The sequence below is a fragment of the Gymnoscopelus microlampas genome (assembly GCF_963454915.1).
Source record: "Gymnoscopelus microlampas genome assembly, chromosome: 8".
In the NCBI taxonomy this organism is placed as follows: Eukaryota; Metazoa; Chordata; class Actinopteri; order Myctophiformes; family Myctophidae; genus Gymnoscopelus; species Gymnoscopelus microlampas.
Genome location: NC_139945.1, coordinates 29,880,816 through 29,900,582, shown reverse-complemented (window position 1 = coordinate 29,900,582; position 19,767 = coordinate 29,880,816). Strand labels below are relative to the sequence as shown.

The 19,767-nt window shown below is 41.0% G+C and overlaps 1 protein-coding gene across 2 annotated transcripts in view; it reads right to left on the bottom strand.

Moving 5' to 3' along the window:
• vaspb (vasodilator stimulated phosphoprotein b) overlaps nucleotides 1-17,786 on the bottom strand; it is a 47,708-nt gene extending 29,922 nt beyond the window's left edge. Inside the window, exon 1 of one of the 2 annotated variants that reach the window (XM_084065417.1) lies at nucleotides 17,260-17,786. In XM_084065417.1, the coding sequence (XP_083921543.1) occupies nucleotides 17,260-17,264 (5 nt within the window). In that variant the 5' untranslated portion in view covers nucleotides 17,265-17,786. The remainder of the gene's footprint in view (nucleotides 1-17,259) is intronic. The other variant, XM_084065416.1, reaches the window with a different exon arrangement.
• Nucleotides 17,787-19,767: the final 1,981 nt, after the last annotated feature.

Sequence of the window (19,767 nt, the reverse complement as noted above, 5' to 3'; positions counted from 1 at the left end):
GTGAGCCAATAGGGGCAGCAGTGACAAGACTACACAGAAATGTATGGGGGATTTGGAAATTGGCATAATGACTACATACATTTTGAAAAAAAGGGGAGGATAGTTGATTATTACAAATTAGAAATAAATAGTATTTTGAGCCTGGACAGCCAGATGCGTTGCTGCCAGCTAACCCCATTTTGACGCTTTTCCTCTTTATTCGATAAATAATTTCTATTGAACATCCTTTATGTCTGTGTGTTGATTAAAAAAATATTGAACCAATGAAAAGTATTAAAAAGTGCTTCTGACAAAACCAGCTAACTCCATTGGATCCTCAAACTTTCTGCTAAACGTCCACCAAAGGGGGGTGGAGTTAGCTGGTTTTGCTGACTCCAGGCTCCACCCCCTTTTGACCTCCAACCTCATTGTGAGCTTGGAGGTCCATTCAGCTGTTCTTATCAATGATGAACAAAACCTCTTAACTCCACTTTTTGTTTTGTTTTTGTCATTTCCTGAAAAATGAACATTTTGGAGTTAGCTAGTTTCTGCCGGACAGCAGAGATATAGTCCTGAGTGATATTGACTATTATTACAGTCATGATGACTACCTCCCAATATCGATAATGTGATGATATTTTGAGAAATGATGATCATTAGTCATTTGGATATGATAACCAGAATGTTGAACAGCTGGAGGCACTCGTTCATTTCACTCAGCAAGAACAGTTGAATAAGTTCCGAAAATGTTGTCACTTTACTGTAATGCAGCTTTTGAGAACACAAGAAAAGACAACAGTTCAGCTATATCACCACAACCAAAATCCCAGGTGATATTCATCTCAGTCTCATATTCGCCCATATCGATATGAATACAGATACAATAATGAGAAGGTAGGCGGTGTCAGCCAGGTCGTCAGTCAAGAGAAAAAACGATGCTTGTTAATTGACATTCAATCACTTTGCTTTGACTGGCTTTCTACATTCTTGTATTATATATCCCATATGTGGCAAAGCCTACATAATAAATGAGCTACTGTAGGAGCAAACGCTGCAAATACCATTTTAACCCATTGAGACCTGGAACGCATCCGTGTCATTTTTTGATTTGAGCTATAAAAAAAATGATCATTTTACTCTTTGGCTATTCAAAAATAGCAGATCTACAAGCTTGTAGCGAGCTTGTAGAGCTTGTAAAAGTTTGGGGGTCCTTGACATGAAAAAGTTTGAGCACCACTGATATAGAAACATACAGTTTTCAGAATACTGTTAGGATTCAGAAGACATTTGTAGAAACGGCTTCAGGTAATGGGTTAACCCACGTTCTGTGTTCAATAAAAAAAAAACAAATACATTGTGATGTTCCCTGGCGCACGTCTGTCTACTGAGCATGCTCCTGACTGTGTGGACAGGCCAGGACTGGTGGGAACAGGGAGGGGACCCAGACTGAGGATTGGGAAATGGATGCATTTTTAATGGCAGAGAAAGCGAGGGCTCAGGAGAGAGGCTGAGAGTAAGGAGATGAATTATTGAGCTAACGATATTGAGACTATAAAAGTGTGTGGCACGCGCACATAAGAAAGCACATGGACTCACATACTATAACACTACAGACAAATGCGCATGCGTAAACACACAGTCTCACACACACACACACACACACACACACACACACACACACACACCTGCCAACCTGCCACATGCCAACACGTGCGTGCATGTGTTCTGTTGACCCGCTCCAAAGACGACACGTGGATCTGACAGGATATCGATTTAGCACCGGAATGCACCGTGACAGGCGAAACTATAAACATTTAATTCATGTCCTTCCTACAGCAACAGACCACACCACAGTTGTTCACTGGGAGAGCAGCTACTAAGACGCTACTACAGCTTAAGAGGTGCACAAATTAATCCCAAAAATATCACTAATGCAATTTAGCCAGCTTGCGCAAATACTAATGTATCAAAATAGGCAGAATCCCAGGCCTTCAGATGACATGGCATGGAGAAAATCTTCAAAATGAGAAAGAGAGAGAAAACATGATGTCAAAAGAAGCTGTCCCCACATCTGGTAACATGATTATTTCTCTCATTATTTGTATATAGCAGCCCTACTGTAGGTCATATCAGAGTTAAGATAACTACTGTAGGCCTTTAGTAAGCACAGTTGACTTGGAAGTTTTCTGAGGAGTATGTATAGGCTATGCTTGGCTCTGACACTGTAGAGGTATATTGAGGCAAAAAAAGCCCAACTAGCAATGGCACCTTTCCCTCATAAAAATCCCATAAAATAGGATATTTAAACTTGTGAAAGGCAGCACATGACATTTTTGGTCTTATGACAGAAAATGGGTTATGTATGCAAAACATTGGCGCACACATCTGAAAGTTAAACGCATGCCAGCTGGGTTTGTCCTGATTCATTGCTTTTACAGTCAGAATGGGGGGTTCCAACTTCCTCATCTTGCTACAGTTCCAGTCAGAGAAGGGTTAACAGGAAAATACAGTGCACGGCTGGGGCACACACACTCTCTTGGAAATGTCTGTATATGGCCATGCTCTCAGAACTTTTCCCAAACGCACCGACAAGTACAGTCAAGCCCAGTGGCTCAGCCTCTCTTGCCCTCCTCCCCTGTTTACCTGACCCTCCCACCATAGGCTCTTTCATCACTCACTCCTTTTCTTCTCTTCTCTTCCCCATTCTCTTACCTAGACTCAGAAATGCTTCATTTGTCTGTACAGGAATTTGTCTTGTTGCAATTCGAGAGACAACTTGCGCCCAGTGCACAACAAGCTGCACTGAACAAAGAAAATACATTATGACACTTGTATTAACCCATTCAATCCCAGGAACGCATCTACAAATGTCTTCTAAATCCTAACTGGTTTCTGAAAAACATATGTTGCTATATCAGTGGTTCTCAAATCTTTTCATGTCAAGGACCCCCAAAATGATATGTATTTGGCTGCCGAACCCCATCTCAAAATATCTAGATCCAGGGACCTCCAGAAGCAAAGATTTGAGTTACAAATGTTCGCTTTTATAAAATATATATATATATATATTCAAAGATTTACACAAATATTCACAATTTTCAAAGAATCAGATCTACAAGCTCATCGCACTATGAACTTGTATATCTGCTATTTTTGAAAAGCCAAAGAAATCTTAACTTGACACAGATGCGTTCTCGGATTGAATGGTTTATAGAGGGGCTTAAAAGTGCCAATTTCCAAAGTTACACAAGGTTACTTACAGAGACCCTGGATTCATCACTCACAGTTCCTCTTAAATCCACCACCAGACATCTTTTTCTTCCCAGAGTTCATAATGCCAGTAGTATATTAAAAACATTTTTTTGGTCTCAGGACCATAGCCAAAGATCATTTCTAATAATGTTCAGCTTTCAGATCACCATGCCCCTCGGGTTCTTTAACTGCCTTGCTCTAACATTGCTAGTGAATGATAAAGGGGGGGCTAGTGCCAAATTCTAGAAACACACATAATGATTAATGGGTCAGCTTTACAAAAAGCCTGTACCTTTCCTTTAAGGAAATGTAATCATTCTTGATTACCAACATCCAAAGTGATCTGGAATAAGGCCTGGTAGGGCGACTTATACAAGACTACTACACTACACTGTAACATCTGGAGTGTTAGTTTAATGCTTAGTAAAATGTTTAAGTTTAAGACTGCCCCCCTCACAATGTAGCCAAATAGCTTCATGCAGTCTTAACCATTTAAGACCGGGAACACATCTGTCATTTTTAAATTTCCTTGGCTATTCAAAAATAGCAGATATACAAGCTCATAGCGCGGCTATCAGCTTGTAGATCTGCTATTTTTGAAAGATTGTGATTTTTTTTGCAAATCTTTTAATATATATACTGTATTTTTAAAGTGAACAGTTGTAACTCAAACCTTTGCTTCTGGGGGGGGGTCCCTGGAACAAAATATTTTACAAATGTTTGCTTTAAAATATATATATATATATATATTCAAAGATGTGCACAAATTCACACGATTAAAAGAAAATAGCAGATATATACAAGCTCATAGTGCTGCACCAAGCGCCACTCTATGAGCTTGTAGATCTGCTATTTTTGAAAAATAGCCAAATAGGCCAAGAAAGAATAGCCAAAGAAATCTAAAATGACAGAGATGCGTTCCCAGATCGAATGGGTTAAGATGGATAGTATTAGTATTAATAGCGTAAAGTTATATATCTGCCCGAATCATACATAACTCATTGTCAAATATGAATAATGTGTCTGAATATCAAGCACCACAATAGACTAAGTTGTAAATCTCATGTGACCAACCATGATAAAATAGAAAAGAAAGTGAAGCACAAAGAGAATCCAGGGGTTATATCTCCGTCTTGGCCTTGATCCCAAAATGTCACATCAACATCAGAGAAGAAAAGAACATGTAAATCATCACAATTCCATCTGTGTCTACTGTCTGCTGTTCGACCGACACACGTCCTCCCACGCTTTACAGGACTTGATCAAAATAGAGGCCCAATTCCTCAGTGTTGGACAATGAATCAGAATGCTGATCCAGTGCAAAAAAATAAAAAAGGTCCACCTTCACAAGTTATGTAATCCATTCCTTAACCCTATCTTAACCCATTAAGACCGGGAACGCATCTGTGTCATTTATTTTTAGATTTCTTTGGCTATTCAAAAATAGCAGATATACAAGCTCATAGTGCGGCACTCAGCTTGTAGATATGCTATTTTTGAAAAATCGTGAAAATGGGTGCAAATCTTTAAGCGAACATTTTTAACTCACATCTTTGCTTCTGTGGGTCCCTGGAACAACATATTTTGAGATGGGGGTCCGCAGCCAAATAAATGTAATTTTGGGGGTCCTTGAAATGAAAGATTATAGCAACACAAGTTTTTTCTAAAAACTGTTAGGATTTAGAAGACCTTTGTAGAATCTCCAGAAGCAAAGAATTGAGTAAAAAAAATCACTTAAAATAATCAAAGATTTGCACACATTTTCAGGATATTTTACAAAAATGGCAGATCTACAAGCTCGTAGCGCGGCACTCGGTGCCACGCTATGAGCTCGTAGATCTGCTATTTTTGAATAGTCAAAGAAATCTAAAATGACAGATGCAAATGAGTTAATCTCTCATAAGAGACGTGGACAAAAAGAAAATATGCCTTGGGAAGGAGATCGTTTTAGTGGGTTATAATCTGAAGTCATTTCAAAGAACTGCTTTCTTTGATCAAGTGACATCAGTGAAACAACTCATCTACTTTACTGTCAAGACAACGTAAACTGGTTCATTCATGCTCTTATTGAAACTGCCCTGGAAATAAGATTACTCCGATTTGATCATTTTCTCTCGTCCTAACACAAAACAAAAATGCAACACCAAATATCAAGATCGAATCACTCCCCACAACTGACATTTTTGCAGTGCATCATACATTCTTGAGGACAGTGGTGGAAAAAGTACTCAAATGTTTTACTCAGGTAAAAGTATCAATACTGCAAAAATAATCTGTTACAAGTAAAAGCACGGAATTAAAAATGTACTTGAGTAAAAGTACAAAAGTATTGGTATCAACATGTACTTAAAGTACCAAAAGTAGAAAGTACTCATAGTGCAGAATGTCCCATTTCACAAGTTTTGAAATGTATAAAATGCATGAAAATCTTTTGGAAATCGCAGATCTACAAGCTCACAATGCGTCGCAACGCGACGCATTGTGAGCTTGTAGATCGGCTATTTTCAAAATGTATATAGGGCTGAAGTGGTTAATGTTTTGTAATAATAATCAAAATCTACAAAGTAACTAAAGTTGTCAAATAATTGTAGTGGAGTAAAAGTATAATATTTGCCTCTGAGATGTAGTGGAGTAGAAGTAAAAGTACTGAAAGTAACTCAAGTAAAGTAAAAAAAAACTCAAAATTGTACTTAAGTACAGTACTTGAGTAAACGGACTTAGTTACTTTCCACCACTGCTCGAGGAGAGCGTGAATGTGGTAGCCTGGGACCAGACGAATCTGTGAGTGCAAAAAAAAATTGCACTCTGCGATTTGGGTCTGGCACCGCTCCATAGAGAATCCACTTCCTCTCCCAGAAGACGTGGGGCACCAATCAGGGCCCAGTATTCGAATATGGGCGACTGTAATTGGTAGTTGGTTGTAGGTCTAACCAATTGCGTCGAGGGACATTGTTTTGATCCCGCCCCTTGGGAAACAAAACGTCCTCATGGAAGCACCAGACTCATATCCACGCAGTGATATAGTCTAGCTACGCCAGGCTATGAATGTGGACCTAGAGATGCCTCAGAGAAAATCCACAACACTCAAGCCACACAGACATAACAGTAGAGAAGTGAGAAAGGGAAATGTTACCATGTGGCATGAATGGAAACACATCAAATTCACCATATGAATTACTTCCACAGGTACAAGAGGCTACGTTTGTGATTGTTTCAGTCAGCTGACAAAACAACATTTTGTAACGGTGCTGAATTGTCCCTGGCTTACAAATAGGCCTGTCAACATTACTACATAATCGCCTAATGGCAATTATTTGAGACTAGACCATACCCGGTCGGCGCAGCCGTGGGGGGATATACGCACATGATCTGGCAACCCGGGAGGCAGTTTGTCCCATAGCTGGGCAGCCGCAGCTATGGGACGACATTCTTTGACACAAAAACGCTAATAAGAAGCTGAGATTTGATGAAATTGAAAAACGGGCTTCACAGTTAAGTTCAGATGGTAATGGTCAATGGCTGTGTGCAAAATCAGAGCAATTGGTCCAGCCAGTGGGGAGAACCGGGTAGCTTCACCACCACCACTACAAACGCACGCACAGAGGTTACTAGAATTATAGTAGGATAATCGTAATTATTTTTTGCAGATCTACAAGCTTACTGTAGATCGGCTATTTCCACTATTTTGAAACAGATTTTGAGTATAAAATATATCGCGTATTTGGCCATTTTGGCATTATTGATTTTTCGTTCATTATTGATTTTTGATGATCGGTATCGGTCATTGACAGTCATTTCTTTGTGTATTGAAGTTATTTTGTGCAACTTGTTTACAAGGCCTAAATCGTTCATTGGAATTATTTGTATGACAATTAATCGTAATGTAAAATTTCATAATCGTGACAGCCCTACTTACAAATCAAATATTATGTTCTAGAAAATGTTCCATTTTACTCAGATTTCTCCTCCCACCCCCAATACCAACCTCACACACACACTAATCATTTTAAGCCTTATTCAAATTATCGCCACATCAGTATCATGTGTATCAGGATCACCATGTAGTCCAACTTACCACACACACACACACACACACACACACACACACACACACACACACAGCGCTTCCCCCCTCACACCAGCATGGACATGCACAATACATGGCAGGATGGCCCAGTCATCTGAAGCCTGAGTTATTATACTTAGTTGCACGTAGGTAGGTGTTGCTCACTGACATGAGTCAAACAGCTGATCAACAAGTCTGCAACGAACGCCTCGCAGTGCGATGTGTTGATGCGAGCTTGTAGATCAGCTATTTTCGGTGCACAACTAAATATAAGTCCGGTGTGACACTGTGCAGTGTCCTCACTGCAGCCATAAAGTTGATCAACACAACTGTCAAGAGCAGAGATCTATTATAGCTCCATTTCACACGTTGATCCTACCTTCTCTAAAACAACTAGTGGTGGAAAAAGTACTCAAATGTTTTACTTAAGTAAAAGTGTCAATACTGCAATGTAAAATGGTAAATGGTAAATGGTGCATTTATATAGCGCTTCTATCCGAAGCGCTTTACATTGATTGTGCCATTAACCCATTCACACACACATTCATACACCGATGGCGGAGGAAACCATGCAAGGCACCAACCTGCTCATCGGGAGCAATTAGGGGTTCAGCGTCTTGCTCAAGGACACTTCGACACTAACTCTAGGGGAGCGCCCCAGCCCTGGATCAAACTGGGGACCTTGCGGTTTTCCAGTTCACTCTACCCGGCCACTCTACCCCTGAGCCACTGCCGCCCCTGCCGCCCCAATGTAGAAGTACTCTGTTACAAGCAAAAGTCTGGTGTTCAAAATGTACTTGAGTAAACGTACAAAAGTATTGGTGTCAAAATGTACTTAAAGTAAAAGGTCCACAAGTAAAATAACTGAAATGTTTGAAAATAGATCTACAAGCTCACAATGCGTCGCGATGCAACGTATTGTGAGCTTGTAGATCGGCTATTTTCAAATAGCCCAGGTATAAAATAGGACGTATAAAATATGTACTGTAGTGGAGTAGAAGTCAACGACACTCAAGTAAAGTACAAATACCTCAAACTTTAACCTAAGTACAGTACTTGAGTACATGTACTTAGTTACTTTCCTCTACTGAAAACAAGCACTGCAAAAACAAAAAGAGACACGTTATCTAATCTGAATATGGTGACTTATTTATACAAGTTGTCAATGACAGAAAACGGCCCGCTCCCATTGTAAAACAGGAGAGCTAGTAGTCAAGTTCCCCATTTTCAGATAAAGCAGTCCTAATAGCTTACAGGAGGATAGTATGTACAATACCTTGGAATCTATACAAAGATTTCCTTCCTCAAACATGAGGTGGTTGGAAGGCACCTACTGGTCCAGGGACAGATAAGGTGTAATTTTTCTCCATGTTCTGATGATTTATTTGATATTGTAAAAAAGTAAGAGTGTGACAGTGTCTTTACAATTTATCTTATATAATTATCGAATCAATGTCATAAGTAAAACACACAAAACATCTAAAGCCGTTCGATATTTTGAACATGTAAGTGATTTATTTCATGTTTCACATATTTTCTTAAAAAATAATAAATTACATACAGTATTGAAATTAAAGGTCTGTATACACTGGGGAGCGTTTATTTTGTGCGATTAATTCACATTAATTTAAACTGCTGTTTGTGTTGTTGTTGTTGGTTATATCAATATCCACATATTTGGTCAAAATGTTGTGGTATTTGATTTTGTCCATATCACTCAGCCCTGCAGTATACCCTCTGGCAACTTCCCTCTCTCTTTCCCCATCCTCTTCCTCATGCCGTCCCCCCCAAAACAGCAGGTCCTAGCATGCTGCTAACATTAACACACACAGCTGCTTCAGGCTACAGCATTCTGCCACTGCCTGCCTGCCTGCCTGCCTGCCTGTCTGCCTGTCTGCCTGTCTGCCTGTCTGCCTGTCTGCCTGTCTCTCTCTCTCTCACACACTCACACACACACACACACACACACACACACACACACACACACACACACACACACACACACACACACACACACACACACACACACACACACAGTCTATGAGTTATTCTTTAGACAGCTTCCTCAATGTGTCTGTCTGAAATGGCATAAAAACACGTAACAACAGTAACTTTTCTACTCTGCAATTCTTTTTACTTCAGCCACTCAAAAACTCCCCCACCACTCTTAAGATCTAAACCCCTCAGCATTCTTTGCGTGCTGACTCATCAGGCTGCCTACAATCCTCTGGCATCATTTAGCAAAACGTCCCTCACAATGTTGTGGAAACGATGAAGAGACATTTTTGAGCCACGGTCTCATTCAGTTCTTTGTGGTGTGACGTGTCTGACTACTTGATGGAGCTGAGGAGGAGAATTCTTCCCCTTCTTTCTAAAGCAGTTTGAGAGAGAGAGAGGTCACAACTGGCAGACTTTTATGCCCTTATTTGGAACCATCGTCATCATCACCACATCTCTTCTCAGCGAGTTCAATTCCTTTTACAGGTTGGAGCACGTCCTCCCCCTGACTAGGGCTGGGGAAATAGGCGAGCAAGCATACCGTTCCCGAAGAACAACCCCTGCGTAGGAAGAGAATGACAGAGAAACTCCCCTTTTCCTGCATTGTCCTAACTTGTGCAGTCTCTCCATATCTCACAGGAGGAGGGATGTATATATTTGAAGCCGAAGGGAAGGAAAAAAACAAAAAGGAGGCCAGACTTGATATCAGATTTCCTTGCTCTTCTTAATTGACAAATGACTCTGATATGGCTGCTTGTGTAGACTTTGGCCTGACATGGCAGTTGTGCAACAAGCCACATCCCGTCTTAATCTTGATGTCTCCTTTGTCTTGTTTTATCTAATGATCCAATCCAACAAATCTGATCAACAACATTTAGAAGGTGCCCTCAACTGTTTACTGGCTGAAAAGAATAACCAAAGGAATATATCAGCAAAATGACTGTTGAATTCTGGTTCCAACAGAAACCTTTGATGATAGTAGCAAGTAATTCCAGGTAGAAATATGAAACCATGAGTCTAAGAACACTATTCCTACATGAACATACTTGACTGAGGCAACAAAGGCATTTTTTATGAATAACATATTTTCAAGAAATGTGTCAATATTGCCCAAGAAAAGAAAACACCTCCTTAATGACAAGGACTGAGTTGACAACGCGTTTGATGCAAGATGAGGAACACATGTAGCTAGCTAGCCTAGCAACCAAGTTGCCACGGGGTCTCCCCATCTCTCCATCTCTTAAATACATTTTCAGATTGGATACTAATTTGATCCAATCAGGATAGAGAACCCCCAAAATATCATTTGTCAGCTTCAATTTGAAAGTGTTCCAGACTCCAGTTCCAATTGTGTCTGCTCATTTTTGTTTGTTTCACCACGTCCAATTTCACTTGTTTACCCTGCATCCTGTGTGAGTCCTCTGTGCCAGCCTCCTCTATGAATGGAGGTGCTTTGCTGAGTGTGCATCCATGTCTGTATTTTACACAAAACCATTTGTCTGATGAGAACCTGAGCTATTTACCTAATGTGCTTAAAACACATTCAAATCAGGTTAGTCTACGAGTAATTAATAAAGTATTTCATTTAATTTTCTGGCAGACCCACCAAACCAAACATCTTCAGCTCTGCATCGCTCAACCAGCACACCAACATCCGATAAATTAATATGAAATGCATGATGTCAAACATTAGTGTTGTCTAAATGTCTTTATGTATTTATCTGCAATTGTATTGTCAACGCTTTTTTATCTCGAAGTTCTGTTGTGATCAGCACTGAGTATGAACTAACCATGGCTAAAAGTAAACAAAACCGTAGACAACCATGGACTCGTAATCCGCTCACTCACTACATCCCATAGCCTGGAGCTGGAGGGACAATTGATCTGCGATTGGCTAGTTAGTAGTTAGGCCAACAGAGGCTATACTGCATCCCATTGCCTGAAGGGGTAATTGCATTGCAATTAGCTAGTCCACTGTTAGGTCAACTGGCAGGCCAATGCTGCCGATAGAACAGACATGGAGCTGCTGGTCCAATAGACCTGCAAAGCAAATATTTATTCATCCACAAATGCTATCATCCATCTAATGCATCCTCGCTGTAATCAGTGATCACTATCATCCTACATGGGTGAAGTGGAGGTCAGAACAGATGAAAGATAGAGTGCTTGAGATGGCTGGTAATACAAAGCAGTTTATACACAGACTGCTGTCCGTTACACTCCATTATGGGGTGGCTCTCCAAGGAACCTAATGCATGTGTGTGTGTGTGTGTGTGTGTGTGTGTGTGTGTGTGTGTGTGTGTGTGTGTGTGTGTGTGTGTGTGTGTGTGTGTGTCCATTAGATGCAGCCCATGCTGACCATACATTAGATCATTATAGCATCTTTGACCACCATGAGCTTTGGTTTCACTATGATGTCAGACTGCCCATCATTGACAATGATGCCACTGCCGGGGTGTCTGGAAGCTTCTCGTTGTTTATAGACTTCAAGTCATAATGCATCATTCTGTAACATCATTCTGTAAATCAGTGGTTCTCAAACTTTTTCATGTCAAGGACCCCCAAATTGACACTTATTAGCGCACGGACCCCCATTTGAAAAGATATGCCAGGGACCACCATAAGAGAAGATTTTCACGGCTCTAGCAGTGATTTTCAACCATTTTAATTTCAAGGACCCCCAGTTTGACTTGCATTAGGCTATGGACCCCCATTTAATGGCAGTTCTATCTCTGGGACCCCAATTTATATTGTAAAATCAATGTTAATTAATTTAACTCTTGAGAGTTACAGACCCATAAGCGTCAATTTGGTTACTAACTATCAATCATTTGGCTGGGGACCCCGTGGAACTCCCTCAAGGACCACCCCCAGACGCCACTTTGAGAACCAATGCCCTATATCATTAAACATGTTACACATTTTAGAGGGTAACGTTGCCAGTTTTTAACATGAACACTTGACTATCATTCGATTGTGAGAATCTGACATAACACTTCCCAATGCATCGTGTGCCGAGCGCTCGTACTGGAAAATCACCAACAGCCTACATAAAAACATTGGGAGTACGCACGTACTGTACGTAGGCTGGCGGCAATTTCCCAGGCAGCCCAAGCCCTACACACGGATGGGAAGTGTCAGATTTTTACATCCTCACAATAGAATGATAGGATTCATGTTAAATATTGGCAAAGTGGGATGCCTGGAGGCTGAACCAGCACAGACCATGTGATCCCTGTGAACCGTGTTCGAATCCCAACTACCAGCCCTGTTTAGCATTTCTCTCCTCTCTCTTTGGTTTTTCGTCTAAGAATTAAAGCAGAAAGAAATACAGGAGATTAAGATGTCCCCCGCTTTAACCTCCATGTGTCCTCTTTTGCATGTTTTGTTTGCTTGCTAGACACATAGCTGACCATGTGTCATGAGTGACCATAGCTGACTTATAAGCTATTTACAGTAGCATCCTCAATACAATGCATGGTGGGAAAAAAGACTTGGTCAGTGGTCAATAATAACCAAAGCCCTGTTTCACTTCTTGTTTGCCACGTCAACAAGCAAAATACCATTACGACACATGCTATAGCCTAGCCCTAGTTTATCTTCAGTCCTAGCTCTAGCAGACTGAGTATGAACAATGTCCCCTCAAAGACTGCAAAAGATTTCTTCAAAGAAAAGGTTAGCCCCAGAGGGCTAGTTTCAAAAGGTTATGCTTGTAGAACAACTAGTTATGGGTGTTGGACGGCTGTGGAGTAAAAACAAGCTGGTAATGGACGGTCAAGGCTAGAGAATATAGACAATAATTCCACAGAGGGTGAGCGTAAACAGCCTAAACTGGCTATAAAAGAAAAACAGCAGCAGCCACCGCTGAGGAAACTGGATTTGTCACTCCAGAGACAATAGAAGGTTTTGTATGTTGAGCAACTCCTGTAGCACAGCGTCTAATCCAAAGGGCAGGCCGGCATAAAGGCCCATTTATTATACGTGTGAGAGGAGGGAGGACCGATGGGGGTAAATTGTAGAAGGGGGGGGGGGGGGGGGGGTGGTAGCCGTCATTAGATACTGTGGGACAAAAATTATAACAAGGCAAGACATGACAAAAATTATTCATGAGCTATGATGATGCATGGAGGTATTGTAAACACTTAGCCATGCTGTAACGCTAAGTGCTACACTGTCTTTCTGACGTGCAGATCAACATGCATCCCCTTCACAGTGTTTATAAATACATTGTTGTTGAGTGTATGCCAGGAATTCCCATGTGCATAATTATCATGATAATTAAATTTTTCAGTTGCACAGCTAATATTGTTCAAAAAAGAGACATGTAATATTTGAAATACGTTAACCGGCTACAATCTAGCTGGATGTAATAGTCATGTTCATTGTTCATGAGGAAAGAAATGCCTCTGCAGACTTCCATGTAATATGCTATTCAATGTAATATTCTGAAAAATTAAACGGAACAAAGCATTACAAAAGAAAAAAAGATCCTGCTGATCTAGCCTAAAAGTGTCACTGAAATCTGACTTTAAAAGAGAGGAAACAAAAAGGAATTATGGAGACAAGTGGAGACATGAATATCAACATCTACTCACATTCTGTAATAGATATTACACAACACCCTGCCACAAGAAGCCAGATATCACAAACACTAGGGCTGGTCCTTCCAAAAAAGGACAGGGTCGATGATAGAGTCAAACAACAGCTATTGGCCTATGGGAACATGAGGTCAAGTGCCCATTTTTGATAAAGGACAAAAGAGATGGTAACAAGTGTCACCAACATCATCCACCGGGGAGTAACATTCCAGTAGTCATGGAAATGCCGTCCCGTAGCCATGGAAAAGTAGCTGACTATGTCCTAGGATATCTGCAAGCAAAGTGGGAGGCGAGACACAGAGGAGACCGGGGAAGAGACCACTTCCCTGCTTTTAAGTTGGATCAATAACAAGCTCAGACGGGAGTGCAAAAGGAGAAGCAGAGCAGTCATCATCCACTGCTTCACAGAGCCATTTTGGCATTGCTTCCAGGCATCTAATGATTCTAGACCCGAGACTCACAGAACAACTTGTTAAATGGAAAACACGGTGTCTAACAGCCGCATTACACCTGAGTGTGTGTGCGCGAATTCTTGAACCCAGAGGCAGCCTGTACCATTTGTGCCAAATCAGGTAGTCATTTAGTCGCAGACAGGCATGGCAGGCGAGTCACAGCAGAGTCACCACTCTTGACAATAACAATGAATCATAATGCTATCATATCATAGCAAGAGACGGATGCACTTCCTGTGTCAAAGAAGAGAGGGATAAAACATCCAGGGAGAAACACGTCTTTGTAAGAAACGCTGATACCGAAGCAGATTCCAACATAATCTACATCAGTGGTTCTCAACCTGTGGGTCGGGACGCCCAGGGGGGTCCCCACATGATTTTGGGGGGTCCCCAGATGACAGTGAAGTGACAATTTATGGACTTTTAAGACCTTTTTAATAGCTAAAAAAGAAAAAGAAAAGAAAAAGACCATTACTGCATCAAAAGTTATCAACAAACCATACTATAAAACATTGGCCAAATTGTCAAATAATATAAGAAAGAGGCAAATATTGTGAAAATAGCCGATCTACAAGCTCGTAGATCAGCTATTTTCACAATATTTATCTGTGGAGCGGAGTCAAACAAAATGGGGGTGTCCCCAGTTCAAATGATTATTTTGGGGGTCATGGCCTGAAAAGGTTGAGAACCACTGATCTACATTAATTAAGGTTCAAGTATATGGTGGTAATTGACATGGTTGAGGAGGGAGTACAATACATCTCATGCTCAACATGTAGTCTATTCTTTCATTTTAAAAAGTAGCAGGGACCAATGCTATAAAAACTGGTCACACTGCAGAGGTCTGTGCTGTCCAGTCAAGATTATCTGAAAGTATCCCACTCTATGTGTGAACAGCAGGCAGGCTTCTATTGACAGAAGCACCAAGTTATGTTGGGAACTTGGGGTGCTACGCTGTGCTGTTGCTCGCATCGAGGGAAAACTGTGGAAACCTTTTTAATCAAATGCTCTTCTGTGTCAACATTTACATTCCAGGGCCATGGGAGACAATGAACTTCAATGTGTGACAGCATTCCATTCCTCACCTATTATGCAAGGTGACGTGACCTGTTTCAGGGTTTGAATTGCCAGACATGCATGCAGCACAGGGTCAGTCAGAAAGAAGGGCAGAATGAGCCACAGAATGAGCAAAACCCAATCCCATCATTGGAAAAGGCTATATAATATTGATGGTGGGGAAATGGTGGAATCAATGCTATTCCAATTAAAACTGTGTCAATGGTGAGAATGTGCATGCTGACACAGGATGGGCAATATGCCAGGACATTAGAGGGACCTTACAATAGGACTCTTATCGTATTCTTGGGTGTAGTAAATTACTGTTGTCAAGGTTAGTATGGTGTGTTAAAATAAATAAAAGTCCTGGACCAACCCATGGCACAAACTAGTAGAGGTTGTTGTGGAGAATCAGCGATAGGGCTGAGATAAAGGACTTGTACAGGTTATGATTCAACCCTGAATCTCTGAATACTATAGGCACATCATAGTTAAATTGTCCAAGTGAAAGTGACACATTTGTTCCATGTTAGCCTAGGTGGAGGGTCACCCACTTTGAATCTGACTGAGGGAAAAACACGAGAGAGAGAGAGAAATCTAACCAAGTGAAGAGCGGTGGCTTCAAAGTATAATAATTACCAAGTACACAGGCTGTGACAGGATGTGGAATTCGTGGACTTGAGAGCTTTCCACACAGAGAGAGCAGCCCTGCCTTCTTGGCCCACTCCCACATGGAGAGAGAGAGACACACGTAGCAGAGTGATAACTAACTGTATGGGGAAACACGGACCCATGTGCAGGGTCTCTGCAGCCAAAACACAGCAGCACCATTCATTTCAAAGTTGTGTTTTGCAGCAGATATACACAACAATGTGGTGGTTGTTGTCATCATCGGACCTGCTCTTCTACTACCCTCACCTCCAGTGGTGGAAAAAGTACTCTTTTTACTCAAGTAAAAGTATCAATACTGCAGTGCAGAAATACTTTGTTACAAGTAAAAGTCCGTAATTAAAAATGTACTTGAGTAAAAGTACAAAAAGCATTGGTATCAAAATGTACTTACGTACCAAAAGTAGAAAGTGCATAGTTATGCATAGTGTCTCGTTTGACATTTAGTTATGTCTAAAAGTTATAGGTTATATGTCTAAGTTGAAATAGCAGAAGTTTAAATAGGGCTGAAGTGGTTCATGTATGTTTTGTAATGATAATCAAAATCAGCAAAGTAACTAAAGTTTTCAAATAATCGTAGTGGAGTAAAAATACAATATTTGCCTCTGAAATATTAGTAGAGTAGAAGTAAAAGTATTGAAATTTGTTAATACTCCAGTAAAGTAGAAGCACCTCAAAATTGTACTCAAGTACAGTACTTGAGTAAATGTACTTGACCTCTGAATATTTGTGATTCAGACAGTGAACTGGTGGAGCTGCTGCATGGAGTACCGACACAAACAGAAGTTTCTAACTGGCACTGGGAGCTGACAGACACCTATTCAATTCATTCCCAGGATCACACACACACACACACACACACACAACAAAAAGTGTTCCTCAGAACACACAACAAGAAGCCACACAACGCCCCATTGATTTTCTGGAGATGACTGTTAAATATTATTAAAACAAATCCACTGATCGTTAAGTAAAAAACTATATTATTTCCTTCAAATAAAACATGTTGTACAATGGGCCATCCTTTGTGCATTGTGGTGTGGACCGTTCAGAGTTTTCCATGCAAACTATTGTATAGCAGCAGCAGGCACAGGCAGCAGTTAAAAAAACGCACATAACGTAGCTTTTCCAACACAATGAAAGACAGAGAGAGAGAGAGCAGAGATCCCATTTGACCCGCTTTACCCACCTCATTGTTCCACAGAGTGGAGATCAGATCCTCTCCTTGTAATGCAGTTTGAGCCACTTCAGATCTGAAGCCCGGGGAGCCGGGTGAAGGTTACTTATTAAGCAGCGAAACAGCTAGAAGACGAAAAAACGACTAAAACCGGCGACACACATCTGATCTAAACCCCCGCAGAAACCACCCCACAGTATGGGAATAAAGAAGGAGCACACCTCGACGGTTTCCTGGTTGTGTGTGTGGGGAGGAGGAGGAGGGCAGTAGGAGAGAGGAGGAGGAGGAGGGGGGGGGAGTGGAGTGCATACAGTAGTGGAGCAGCCTGCTTGTCAACTCCAATCACTATCCCACACTCCTTTTAGAAACCAACCAACCAACCCCCCAAAAAACTACAACTTCGTCCACTAGATATCGCTTTATCGATTCCTTTCAACACGTTCACACTGAATGCGGAGTTTCGCTTCGCCCCACACACACACACACACATACACTCCCCTTATCCCGGTTCGGTCGGTCCGGGTCCGTCGTACTAGCAACTAGCAGAGTGTATAATATGTAAATTCATTGCCGTCCTCCTCCAACCCGCCGCCAGCTTCAAAGTAGGCTAGGCTCTCTCATCCCAGGGTATTATAGCCCCGCCCCTGCGTGGTTATTGGTTAACCGCACCACACCGCGCCCTAGTGGTCGACTGCGTAATGTCAGGGTGGTGTATGGGTTTTGTATGGTTTTGTGCCATACATAGACCCAGTGGTGGAAAAAGTACTACTTTTTTTTTACTTTCTACTTGCTACTTGCTACCTGTAGAAGCAGTCTTGAATTCAGTCCTGAATTCAAAATGTACTTGAGTAAAAGTTCAAAGTTCAATAGTGTTTGATATAAAAATGTACTTAAAGTAACAAAAGTAGAGAGTACTCATTGTGCAGAATGTCCTATATCACAAGTTTTGATTGTTGATTGTGAAATGTATTAAGAAAATATTTTCACAATGCATCGCGATGCGAAGCATTGTGAGCTTGTAGATCTGCTATTTTCAAATGGCCGCAATGTCTAGGAGTGGTTAATGTATGTTTTGTAATAATAATCAAAATCTACAAAGTAACCAGTAACTAACGTTTTCAAATAATTGCAGTGGAGTGAAAGTATAATATTTGCCTCTGAGATGTATGGAGTAGAAGTAAAAGTACAGACAATTGGAAATACTCCAGTAAAGTAAAAACAAATGTTTTAACAACTGTGGAAAGGAGTTATAGGCCTACGTGACATAAATAGCCAAGTTCTCAACACCGTCATTTGCTATGCATTCCTGCAAGGCACTATTTCCTGCTAATGAGGAAAGAAGTTGAACGGGAGACAGTGGAGGAATGCATTACGTCTGCATGGCATGTGTAAACACTGAGCTTTCACACAACACACACACACGCACGCACGCACGCACGCACGCGCGCACGCACGCACGCACACACACACACACACACACACACACACACACACACACACACACACACACACACACACACACACACACACACACACACACACACACACACACACACACACCAGTTGACCCTTCTGAACAACTGTTAATCTGTGTCACAGCTATAGATTTGGAGGGGCCATGCTTTCTGCCAACACTTTCCTTCAAGGAAAGTGTTGGACCTACAACTATTATTGTTGTTGTAGGATGTATTTTATTATTATTATTACTTCTGTTTTCGTATTGTGTTATTCTCAAAGTGTCTTTATGAGTAGGCCTACCCTCAGGAGAACTTTGATTTTCAACTTGAATACTTTAACACGTTTGTCTGGATGTCAGTCTAGTGCTCTCTTTCACTATGCACTTTGTCAATCACAATTTGGCACAAGGAAGTGCTGTGTGTGTGTGTGTGTGTGTGTGTGTGTGTGTGTGTGTGTGTGTGTGTGTGTGTGTGTGTGTGTGTGTGTGTGTGTGTGTGTGTGTGTGTGTGTGTGTGTGTGTGTGTGTGTGTGTGTGTGTGTGTTACTTTACTTAGTTACTTTACACCACTGTGTGTGTGACACATAGTGGTGTAAAGTAACTAAGTACATTTACTCAAGTACTGTACTTAAGTAAGATTTTGAGATATTTTTACTTTAGTGGAGTATTGCCAATTTTCAATACTTTTACTTCTACTCCACTACATCTCTGAGGAAAATATTGTGCTTTTACTCCACTACAATTATTTTAAAACTTTAGTTACTACCGTAGTTACTTCATGCAGATATAAATTATTATATTATAAAACATACATTAACCACTTTATCCCTATTTTATACCTCGGCTATTTGAAAATAGCTGATCTACAAGCTCATAACGCGTCGCATCGCGACACGTTATGAGCTTCCACACACACACACACACACACACACACACCCAATGACATTCCCAGAAAGTTGCTCACAAAGAAGTGGAAGCTCACACTGTAACTTAATTGTAGGCTTCATCCTTCCTCCCGTTGATCTTTATTTCCACTGCTTGACGTGAGTCACTCAACCCATCTC